At 43.3% G+C, this 12,814-nt stretch overlaps 1 protein-coding gene across 1 annotated transcript in view; it reads right to left on the bottom strand.

Annotated features, from left to right (window-relative positions):
* Positions 1–1,934: 1,934 nt before the first annotated feature.
* LOC112223364 (heparan sulfate glucosamine 3-O-sulfotransferase 6-like) overlaps positions 1,935–12,814 on the bottom strand; it is a 38,472-nt gene continuing 27,592 nt past the window's right edge. Inside the window, exons 2-3 of the mRNA XM_024386357.2 lie at positions 5,039–5,268; positions 1,935–4,794 (exon numbers count right to left, since the gene is read on the bottom strand). Coding sequence (XP_024242125.1) covers positions 4,406–4,794; positions 5,039–5,268 — 619 coding nt within the window. The 3' untranslated portion in view covers positions 1,935–4,405. The remainder of the gene's footprint in view (positions 4,795–5,038; positions 5,269–12,814) is intronic.

Genomic DNA, 12,814 nt, shown 5'->3' on the forward strand with positions numbered 1-12,814 from the left:
TGAATGAACCAGCATCAGAGAAATGTATTTCAAGACAGTATTTAAGATACATATGATTTATACTTTCCTAGTTAGTATAACGACCTAGCTTAAAGTTCATTTTATTATGGATTTGTGTATATACTGTATATTGCGTTTCCTTACGTATTTATTAACACTCAAATTCATGTATTTAATTGAACTGTTGAAATAAGTGGCTCTTTTAAAAATATTTCACATTTTCCAGCCGAGTTCAATTAGTTCTTCTTTGTGTGTTTCTAATACGTTTCAAGGTACAGATGCTCCTTTCTGTGTGTGTTGGTGTCAGATGTTTATTTTCAGTCATTTATTTGTCTTAAGTGCTATTTTGGTAATTTTCTGTGTGTGATTAATTGCAATGATTAACTTAAATGATAGGAGTTATATGTTAAGTTGTACAGAATATTCATAATTTTATATCAAAGATACTCGGGCAAATTATGAAACATAAAGTGAGTTGTTTAGTAACTTGTTTATTGCCAAATATAATTGTTTATATTGTTACGTACTAATAAGGTTCAGTGTTGATAACAGAAATAAAAGAAGACATTTTTATACAAAGTCTAAACGCCTATATAACTACCATAGAACTCATAACAAACATTTTCATTCGATTATTAATAAGTATTTTTCAGATCTGGGTATGCAGTTAAACACAAAGGGACACAATCGTGTTGGGGATTTGATGATTGTGCAGTTCCTCTAATGGCCATTGGAGGGCAATGTTAACACATTTCTGTCACTATGGTGGTCTGCCTTATTGCTCACTGAGATCGATCAACTCAATACGCTCTGTTCTTCCTCACACAACTCTCTTCATTTCATCAACCTCATATACATTTCAACCTGAGCAATGAGAGAATACATTTTCAAACTGGTCCCCGATGGGAATTAAACCGACAACCTTGGGTGTTGCAAGTGCTTTACTAATTGAGCCACACGGGAGTCAGAATAGCTTTGACAGTACAAAGATGCAATGTGACATTTGCTTCAAAATCTGCTTTATTGTTGTTTGACATTTTTTTTCAAACTAGTGCAAATACATCCAAAAATGTGGCGGGTTCTACAGCAGCCCGTTGGAGCCAAAAAGCTTCTGTTCCCATTGATTCCAATATATTGGTTTAAGATGTCAGATTCATCCGTTGTTATATTTTGGTCGTCCTCCTATGGGGGGCTACCCAGGTTAGGATGAAGATGCCCATAGCCAGTGACCTAAGGTCAGTTTAGTGTTTCCTTGCCTAAACTGATGCTAGATCTGTGCCTATGGGCAACCTCTACCCAGAAAGGCCTGATACATGTGAGCTCCTCTTAATCCACTTTATGCACATTCTTTATTCAACAACGATACAAAACCACTCAGTCGAATCTGAGCACTTATAACGATGCTACTCATGCTTCCTGTCACTGCTCTCTACATCATTCCTCCTCCTGTATACTGTGTATTGATTGCCTACAACTATTGTTTATTCAAAGCCTAAAGCACAGACTGAAATAAGCTAAGTCGTATAAAAAAAAAGAGTAGCATAAGGAATGTCTAACTGCATGAAGCATCCATCGTAAGACAACTCTTGTTTTTGTTTTGTTTAGTTTTTCATCTGCAGGACGTTGCTAATACAGCACACATCAGCCTACACTGCAGCCTACACATCAGCCTACACTGCAGCCTACACTGCAGCCTACACTGCAGACTACACATCAGCCTACACATCAGCCTACACTGCAGACTACACATCAGCCTACACATCAGCCTACACTGCAGACTACACATCAGCCTACACTGCAGCCTACACTGCAGCCTACACATCAGCCTACACATCAGCCTACACTGTAGCCTACACTGCAGACTACACATCAGCCAGCCTACACTGCAGACTACACATCAGCCTACACATCAGCCTACACATCAGCCTCAGCCTACACTGCAGACTACACATCAGCCTACACATCAGCCTACACTGCAGCCTACACTGCAGACTACACATCAGCCTACACATCAGCCTACACATCAGCCTACACAGACTCAGGCCTACACTGCAGACTACACATCAGCCTACACTGTAGCCTACACTGCAGACTACACATCAGCCTACACATCAGCCTACACTGCAGCCTACACTGCAGACTACACATCAGCCTACACATCAGCCTACACTGCAGCCTACACTGCAGACTACACATCAGCCTACACTGCAGCCTACACTGTAGACTACACATCAGCCTCCACTGCAGACTACACATCAGCCTACACTGTAGCCTACACTGCAGACTACACATCAGCCTACACTGCAGACTACACTGCAGACTACACATCAGCCTACACTGCAGACTACACATCAGCCTACACTGTAGCCTCCACTGCAGACTACACATCAGCCTACACTGCAGCCTACACTGCAGACTACACATCAGCCTACACTGTAGACTACACATCAGCCTACACTTGCAGCCTACACTGCAGCCTACACTGTAGACTACACATCAGCCTACACTGCAGACTACACATCCCATAACAATGTCCTTCACTCCTGGCGGGCCACCGTGTATCTAAGACAAGAACGCCAGCTGTTTTCAAACAATGCCACTTTCTTACTTTCGTTGAACATCTATTAGATACTGAAAGGTAACTAGCATATAGCTGGTCTTTCTGCATTGTCTCCCTCACTACCCAGAGGTCTGTAAACATTGGATTTAGTTCCCAGCACAGAGCCACTTCCGTATCAACAGTATGAGGCTATGTCATTACTCTGTACGTGGCTATGTCATTACATTGTATCAACAGTATGAGGCTATGTCATTACATTGTATCAACAGTATGTGGCTATGTCATTACATTGTATCAACAGTATGAGGCTATGTCATTACATTGTATCAACAGTATGAGGCTATGTCATTACTCTGTACGTGGCTATGTCATTACATTCTATCAACAGTATGAGGCTATGTCATTACTCTGTACGTGGCTATGTCATTACATTGTATCAATAGTATGAGGCTATGTCATTACATTGTATCAACAGTATGAGGCTATGTCATTACTCTGTACGTGGCTATGTCATTACATTGTATCAACAGTATGAGGCTAGGTCATTACATTGTATCAACAGTATGAGGCTATGTCATTACATTGTATCAACAGTATGAGGCTATGTCATTACATTGTATCAACAGTATGAGGCTATGTCATTACTCTGTATGCAGATAGGGGGGCGATAATGAGAACAATGGGTGGCAGCCTTACCTTATTTCTAATAAAAGTGAAATTAGTGCTGTTTCACATCTCGTCCAAATGAACCCTTGTGAACGTATTAAACATTTTGAGCGACAGTGGACCTAATTGATTCCAAAATGTTAAATAGACCTCAGGAGGAATAACCACCCATCCAGGTGGTTTGTCTTTATTCATGTCATCCAACTCCCCTTTCAGTTCGTTCAGAGAGATTTGGGATCCCGACAAGTTGTCTTTCTCTGCTGAGAGAAGAGTTCTTCATTCTTTTTTTATAAAGAACTTGGTGTGGATTTATAATCAGAGGTGTACAGTTATTTATAAAAGCGGGAAGAATCTTTGATTGATTCATTTGGGTTCTGATAGTAATTTCACTGTTTCAGATTCAATAGCCGCTTTGTCAGCTAATTGTTTGTTACTGCGTAGCTTGTCAGCCCAGTAAACGAATGGGACCATGGAAGTAATGGTTGAATCTAACTCGATGGAAGGCAAGTTCTGCACTCAGTCTTTATCAATAAACGAAGTTCTGTCATGACTTTGGAAAGAGTAATAGTTACCTGGTCTGAAAATAGTGTTTGTTTAGCTCTAAAAGTGAACAACATTTCCAAATCTGATCTTTTCTTTTTATTGTGATTTATTCAAAACAGATACAAATGCATTATCTTTAGCAAAAACCTACGGTGGCATCCCATAGAATCCTGGGGTCATCGACCACTTTTTGTTATTGATCGTTATGAATTCATTTATCTCAATTTCAAATTGATTACAGAATGTAGGACTTTGTGTGAAAGAAACGTTGAAAAGCCATCTTGTATTTTAGGAGATTCTGAACTTTGAAGTTGGCAGTGGTAAGCATGGTGGTCAGACAAGCTCATATGTCCAATTTCTAATTTCTTTATTATAGAGAAAAGAGGTGTAGATAATAGTATGAAAATCGATTTGTGAGAATGATTTATGCCTGTTTGAGTAGAAAGTGTACTCTTTCGCTTTGGGCATCAATGAGGTTGTAATCAGAGAGCACATGCTGTGGATTGTAGTTGGTCTTATTAGATTTGTCCTGCATGTCCAAAATGACATTAATGTCTGTCCCTGTCCCTGTGAACCATGCCTGAGTGTCTTTGTTACTCTCGATGCATGTTTTACCTTGGTATCCCTACTGAGTCCTCATTGCCATCCAAAGTTCTGGCCAGTCATCTGGTAGAACCGCTGGTTGTGCGGCCTATAGAACTCCCTCAGTCTCTGGATCACTTCCGGATCAATGGAGGCGTGTGTCCTGCCTTTAGTCTTTCCCAGGCAGTGGGGCTTGCTGCTGCCCTCCGGTTTCTTCAGGCAGGGGAAACCTTTAGTCTTATTGAAGTAGAAGTGCTTGTCCGTCACAATCCTCTGAAGGCCCAGAAAGTCCTGGACCTTTCCTAGTTCTCCGGCTGGGTCGGAGATGAGGCCCTCCCCACTGACCAGATGGATCTGGGCCCGGGGGAACCAGGCCAGCCAACGCTCCAGGTGCTGGGCGTACAGTCCGATCCATAGAGGGCTCCACAGAGAGTCGATCTCACCTGAGACCAAGACAAGATACTGGTTTAAGACCCTTTAGACAGGACTGGACACAAGACTGAAGACAGGACTGAAGACAGGATTGAAGAATAGAGTATTTGTGTGGGTACTGCATTTGACTAGGGAAAAACTATGTTTTTGTGTCATTCATTCATCAATGAATTAATGAATTCATGCATTCATCCATCTGTTCATTCCTTTATTCATAGGTCTATACAAATAAAAATGTATCACTATAATTCTGACCATTGGTGCGGTTCTTGAAGGCGAGGGTCTCGAAGGTGGGGATGTGGGGGGTCTTGGAGATGATCTGGGTGTAGTCAGAGATGGCCCGGGTCACAGGATCTCGGACCACAATAATCAGCTTCACGTCATGCGACATGGAGTGTACACGCCCCGGGGTCTCCACGGTAACAAAATAACGCGGTGTCTTCTCCATGACAACCTGGCCATCCAAGGCCCTGGGCATCATACTCCTGGGGGATGGAGGGAGGGAGAGAAAGGAAAAAAGAAAGAGAGAGAGATAAAGTATGTTTAAATGGTGTAACTTTTGTACATGTCAGAAATGGAGGCTGTCATTAACATGCCTGTCACCTAAATATCTATGTCCTGGCCATGGGTATATTCGGGCTATGCCAACAACAACAATTATTATTCCTAGATCTATATATGCTATTGGTTGTACAGTGCCTTCAAGAGTATTCACACCCCTTGACTTTTTCCACATTTTGTTGTGTTACAGCTTGAATTTAAAATGGATTAAATTGAGATGTTGTGTCACTGGCCTACACACAATAACCCATAAATGGAATTATAACCCCTTTGTTATAGCAAGCCTAAATAAGTTCATGAGTAAAAATGTGCTTAGCAAGTCACATAATAAGTTGGACTCACTCTGTATGCAATAATATTTTTTTCATGACTACCACATCTCTATACTCCACACAGTGGAGGCTCCTCAGAGGAGGGAGGGGAGGACGATCTTTCTTAGTGAATTTCATAAAAATACAAATATTGAAACATTTCAAAAGTTAACATTTTTAAACATACTATATATATATATTCACATGTCACCAAATAATTGATTAAAACACACTGTTTTGTAATGAAGGTCTACAGTAGCCTCAACAGCATTCTGTAGAGTAGTACCATGGTGTAGCTGGAGGACAGCTAGCTTCTGTCCTCCTCTGGGTACATTGACTTCAATACAAAACCAAGTAGACTATTTGTTCTCACCCCCTTCCATAGACTTACACAGTAATTATGACAACTTCCAGGGAATGTTCTCCAACCTATCAGAGCTCTTGCTGCATGAACTGGCATGTTGTCCACCCAATCAAAGTATCAGAGAATGAATCTAGTAATGAAAGCATAATCTACAGCTTGCTAGCACCGCAGTGCATAAAATGTGGTGAGTAGTTGACTCAAAGAGAAAGAAAGACAATAGTTGAACAGTTGTTAATAAATTAATTTCTTCAAAAATTAAGGAGAAGCAAGAGAGAGAGAGAGGAGAGAGAGAGAGAGCTATTTGGTTGTATTTTTTAAAATTAACTTTCACTTTGCTAGCTGATTGGAGCTAGCTAGTTTAGCCTACTCAAACACCAGACTCGAACAGAGAGGGATGCTATGTTAGGTAGCTGGCTATGGCTATGCAACACTGAAACTCTTCCAAGTCAAGGTAAGCTTTAATTAAGTTATTGCCACCGGGGCCCGCCGGTGGAACTGCTAAACTGCCTTCTGACTGTACACTGTACTGCATGATTGTAGCGGGTTTACTAACAAGTTAGTTCTAGTAACTATGTTGATTATGACGTTACTTTAGTTAATATTATTGACTTGACGTTAGATGATAAGGTAACTAGGGATGAAACGGTTACCGGTTTCACGATAAACCATGGTAAAATTCCAGGCGGTTAGTATTACCGTTTCAAATTTTAATTATCATTACAGTTTTTTTCGATTGCTAAACGACAGTGGGCACAACTGGAGTCACATGTGCAAAACTCTAACTACAGTCTGCACTACCAACAGTCACCTGAGCTAAACAGTTCACATCACCTGCAAAACTCATTCCAAGCAACACAACTCTTAACACATGGCTCAAAACACGCTCAGTGCAGCCAAACACTATGCACAACCCTCACTGAGATAACACACACTGTCACTCAGAACACACTGAGAGTAAAAACACTAGCATCAAACACCAATATAGAAAATACAAACTTTTCATCTTTACAGTTTGAACAATTTCAGTGACTTCATACAAAGTAATATTTTCTTCAAAGAAAAGAGTGACATTCTTTCACATGATTTATTAAAATTTTTAGAACATAACAATTCTTTAAAGTAAATGAAAATTAGCAGTTTGCTTCAATAGTCTGTAGTAATTTACGGAATTACAGTAATGAGAAAAAAAAGGTAGAAACTAAAAGTACATACTGTAATTCGAACAAATAATTGAGGGGCTAATCCTGCCTCTCTCTAGCATTAGGCCACAGGTTTTCTTCAACATCACATCTAATGTTTTCTCTTGCCATGCACCGGGGAAGAACCTTCTGGAGTGCCTTATCCATCCCTGGCAGTCCTCTGGACTCGTGTCCTCACATCCGGCACGCATGGCTTCCAAAAGAGACATTTGGTCATGTGGGTGGTGACCAAACACTTTCCACCTCCAGGCAGAGAAAAACTCCTCTATTGGGTTGAGGAAGGGTGAATATGCAGGCAGGTACAAAACCATAAATCTGTGATGTGCTGCAAACCAATCTGTGACAGCTGCAGAGTGGTGAAAAGCAACGTTATCGCAAACTATGACAAAAACTTGGGGTTTCTTACTGGCTCCCCTGTTTTGCTGGCACTAGCTGAGCATAGAGCTGTTCTAGGAAAGCTATAAGCCTTTCTGTGTTGTATGGGCCAATGAGTGGTGTGTTGAGAAGCAAACCATCATTGGCCATTGCAACACACATGGTGATATTTCCCCCTTTGGCCTGGAACCTCCACAGTGGCCCTTTGACCTATAACATTCCTTCCTCTGCGCCGTGTTTTGGCAAGGTTAAATCCAGCTTCATCGATAAATACAAATGAATGTGGTCTTTCCAGTGCTTCCACCTCCATTACTCTCTGAAAAACAGTAAGTGCACAGTTTTACTGTAGAAATGCTAGTGTTTTTTTTTTTACTGTAAATATTTTGTATAGCTGTGTACGTAACCTCAGACGTCTTACCTGGACATATTGGTATCTTTGCTCTTTTACCCGTTCACTGTTTCTCTCGAACGGTACAGTGTATAACTGTTTCATTGTAACTTGGTGTTTCTTTAGGACTCGAGCAATAGTTGTTGTGCTGACAGAATTAACATTTTCAAATATATCATTATCAGCCAGCACTCTATCTTGAATCTCCCGCAGTTTTATTGCATTGTTGACAACAACCATGTCAACAATAGCATTTTCCTGCGCATCTGAAAATATTTTTCCTCTTCCCCTGTTGGGGGCAGCCTTTGGGTCCTGTTGTAAAAATATATTTTACAGTCAAACTTACTGTAATATATATCTGTGTAAATATTCTATAATTGCAATGCAAAATAGATTCCTGTAATGTTTTCATTTACGGTAAGGATGTAACTCTCACCTGTTTGCATGATGGAAAATTCGCATTACAGGTGCCACTGTGGATCTTTGCAGATTGGGTTGCACCCTCAACCCTGCCTCTCTCAATGAGAGACCATGGTTCACGACATGGTCTATAAGTGTAGCCCTTATTTCATCTGAAATAACAGCTCTTTGTCTTCTTTGTCTTCCTCCACGCATCCGCCCTCTCCCTGCCACCCTTCTCCCTCCACGAACCCATCTTCCTTGTTCCATTTCCAAAATGAGTCTTTCTGAGCTCTACCTATATATACTGTAATATGTGTGTGTGTTCACTAACAAGTCTAAAACAAGACACCTGCTTAGCCTTTCAGCTGAAATTGCAATCAGCAGTGTTTGAAAGGCACAAGGCTGAAATCTATTCTGTTTTGAATGTGTGGTTCACAGTTTTGACAGCAGTGTGTTAGCATTTGAACAAAGTGCTGTAAATCCACAGTGTTGTGCAGGTTGTGGTTAAAGTCATGGGATAAGTGTGTAGAGTTTTGAAAACTGTGTTCAAGCAATGAAAAACGAACTAGAGTTTGGTCCACATGAACTGCTGCTGTGCAGACTGTAGTTAAGAGTTTTGCACATGTGACTCCAGTTGTGTCCACTGTCATTTAGCAATTGAAAAAAACTGTAAAACCGTGTGTGATTACCACGATTTGAAAAACGAACGGAAAATACTGCCCAACATCAACCAAAGTTGGCAACGTGGGTTTGGTTTTGTGTGAAAACATGGCGGGAGGCAGTGACAGCGCTCGGGAGATTTTTCAGCCTTCTAAGAGGACCAAATCTAAAGTGTGGTCGTGTTTTGGGATTTTACAAGAGTGCTGAGGGAAACTTAATCGAAGATAGTCACCCTGTCTGCAGAACAACATGCAATAATTGCTGTGAAAGAGGCAACACTTCAAATCTCTTGAGTCAACTTCGTGACCACCAACCACTACTTTATAGCGAATGCAAGGTAAGTTCACTTTTAGCTCAATGCTTGATGTGGGGACTTCGGAATGGGGGAAAATGTCATGGTGTCTGTCTAACTTGCTAATAGCTTGTCAATAATGTAAACTGAAGCTTTCAGTGTTGCCTACTCCTGTATAAACACTGCACGTTGTTCTGCTGCTGTATGCGTTGTGTCTGCAGACTCTATTCGCCCATTTCACACGATAACACGTTATGCAGTTTAGTCACCAAACCAAAATATTTTGTTCATTTAAAATCCATCAAGACGTCGACTTGGTTGTAAAAGTGTTCCAACAGGAGAAACACTATAGACTCCCAGACTCCCCTACCAGACTCCTCTACCAGACTCCTGTACCAGACTCCTGTACCAGACTCCTCTACCAGACTCCTGTACCAGACTCCTCTACCAGACTCCTGTACCAGACTCCTGTACCAGACTCCTCTACCAGACTCCTCTACCAGACTCCTCTACCAGACTCCTCTACCAGACTCCTCTACCATACTCCTGTACCAGACTCCTCTACCAGACTCCTCTACCAGACTCCTCTACCAGACTCCTCTACCAGACTCCTCTACCAGACTCCTGTACCAGACTCCTCTACCAGACTCCTCTACCAGACTCCTCTACCAGACTCCTCTACCAGACTCCCCTACCAGACTCCTGTACCAGACTCCTGTACCAGACTCCTGTACCAGACTCCTGTACCAGACTCCTGTACCAGACTCCTCTACCAGACTCCTGTACCAGACTCCTGTACCAGACTCCTGTACCAGACTCCTCTACCAGACTCCTCTACCAGACTCCTCTACCAGACTCCTGTACCAGACTCCTCTACCAGACTCCTCTACCAGACTCCTCTACCAGACTCCTCTACCAGACTCCTCTACCAGACTCCTGTACCAGACTCCTCTACCAGACTCCTCTACCAGACTCCTCTACCAGACTCCTCTACCAGACTCCCTACCAGACTCCTCTACCAGACTCCTGTACCAGACTCCCTACCAGACTCCCTACCAGACTCCTCTACCAGACTCCCTACCAGACTCCTCTACCAGACTCCTGTACCAGACTCCTCTACCAGACTCCTCTACCAGACTCCTGTACCAGACTCCTGTACCAGACTCCTGTACCAGACTCCTCTACCAGACTCCTCTACCAGACTCCTGTACCAGACTCCTGTACCAGACTCCTGTACCAGACTCCTCTACCAGACTCCTCTACCAGACTCCATGTACCAGACTCCTGTACCAGACTCCTCTACCAGACTCCTCTACCAGACTCCTGTACCAGACTCCTCTACCAGACTCCTCTACCAGACTCCTGTACCAGACTCCTCTACCAGACTCCTGTACCAGACTCCTCTACCAGACTCCTCTACCAGACTCCTGTACCAGACTCCTGTACCAGACTCCTCTACCAGACTCAAATCAAATCAAATCAAATCAAATCAAATTTTATTTGTCACATACACATGGTTAGCAGATGTTAATGCGAGTGTAGCGAAATGCTTGTGCTTCTAGTTCCGACAATGCAGTAATAACGAGCAAGTAATCTAACTAACAATTCCAAAAAAAACTACTGTCATACACAGTGTAAGGGGATAAAGAATATGTACATAAGGATATATGAATGAGTGATGGTACAGAGCAGCATAGGCAAGATACAGTAGATGATATCGAGTACAGTATATACATATGAGATAAGTATGTAAACCAAGTGGCATAGTTAAAGTGGCAAGTGATACATGTATTACATAAGGATGCAGTCGATGATATAGAGTACAGTATCTACGTATGCATATGAGATGAATAATGTAGGGTAAGTAACATTATATAAGGTAGCATTGTTTAAAGTGGCTAGTGATATATTTGCATCATTTCCCATCAATTCCCATGATTAAAGTGGCTGGAGTAGAGTCAGTGTCATTGACAGTGTGTTGGCAGTAGCCACTCAATGTTAGTGGTGGCTGTTTAACAGTCTGATGGCCTTGAGATAGAAGCTGTTTTTCAGTCTCTCGGTCCCAGCTTTGATGCACCTGTACTGACCTCGCCTTCTGGATGGCAGCGGGGTGAACAGGCAGTGGCTCGGGTGGTTGATGTCCTTGATGATCTTTATGGCCTTCCTGTAGCATCGGGTGGTGTAGGTGTCCTGGAGGGCAGGTAGTTTGCCCCCGGTGATGCGTTGTGCAGACCTCACTACCCTCTGGAGAGCCTTACGGTTGAGGGCGGTGCAGTTGCCATACCAGGCGGTGATACAGCCCGCCAGGATGCTCTCGATTGTGCATCTGTAGAAGTTTGTGAGTGCTTTTGGTGACAAGCCGAATTTCTTCAGCCTCCTGAGGTTGAAGAGGCGCTGCTGCGCCTTCCTCACGATGCTGTCTGTGTGAGTGGACCAATTCAGTTTGTCTGTGATGTGTATGCCGAGGAACTTAAAACTTGCTACCCTCTCCACTACTGTTCCATCGATGTGGGGGGGGGGTGTTGTTCCCTCTGCTGTTTCCTGAAGTCCACAATCATCTCCTTAGTTCTGTTGACGTTGAGTGTGAGGTTATTTTCCTGACACCACACTCCGAGGGCCCTCACCTCCTCCCTGTAGGCCGTCTCGTCGTTGTTGGTGATCAAGCCTACCACTGTTGTGTCGTCCGCAAACTTGATGATTGAGTTGGAGGCGTGCATGGCCACGCAGTCGTGGGACTCCTGTGCCAGACTCCTCTACCAGACTCCCCTACCAGACTCCTCGTACCAGACTCCTGTACCAGACTCCTGTACCAGACTCCTCTACCAGACTCCTGTGCCAGACTCCTCTACCAGACTCCTCTACCAGACTCCTCTACCAGACTCCTGTACCAGACTCCTCTACCAGACTCCTGTACCAGACTCCTGTACCAGACTCCTCTACCAGACTCCTGTACCAGACTCCTCTACCAGACTCCTCTACCAGACTCCTGTACCAGACTCCTCTACCAGACTCCTGTACCAGACTCCTGTACCAGACTCCTGTACCAGACTCCTCTACCAGACTCCTCTACCAGACTCCTCTACCAGACTCCTACCAGACTCCTGTACCAGACTCCTCTACCAGACTCCTGTACCAGACTCCTGTACCAGACTCCTCTACCAGACTCCTGTACCAGACCCTTCTACCAGACTCCTCTACCAGACTCCTCTACCAGACTCCTCTACCAGACTCCTGTACCAGACTCCTGTACCAGACTCCCTACCAGACTCCTCTACCAGACTCCTGTACCAGACTCCTGTACCAGACTCCTCTACCAGACTCCTGTACCAGACTCCTCTACCAGACTCCTGTACCAGACTCCTCTACCAGACTCCTCTACCAGACTCCTGTACCAGACTCCTCTACCAGACTCCTGTACCAGACTCCTCTACCAGACTCCTCTACCAGCCTCCTCTACCAGACTCCTGTACCAGACTCCT

Source organism: Oncorhynchus tshawytscha, linkage group LG24 (assembly GCF_018296145.1).
Source record: "Oncorhynchus tshawytscha isolate Ot180627B linkage group LG24, Otsh_v2.0, whole genome shotgun sequence".
Taxonomy (NCBI): Eukaryota; Metazoa; Chordata; class Actinopteri; order Salmoniformes; family Salmonidae; genus Oncorhynchus; species Oncorhynchus tshawytscha.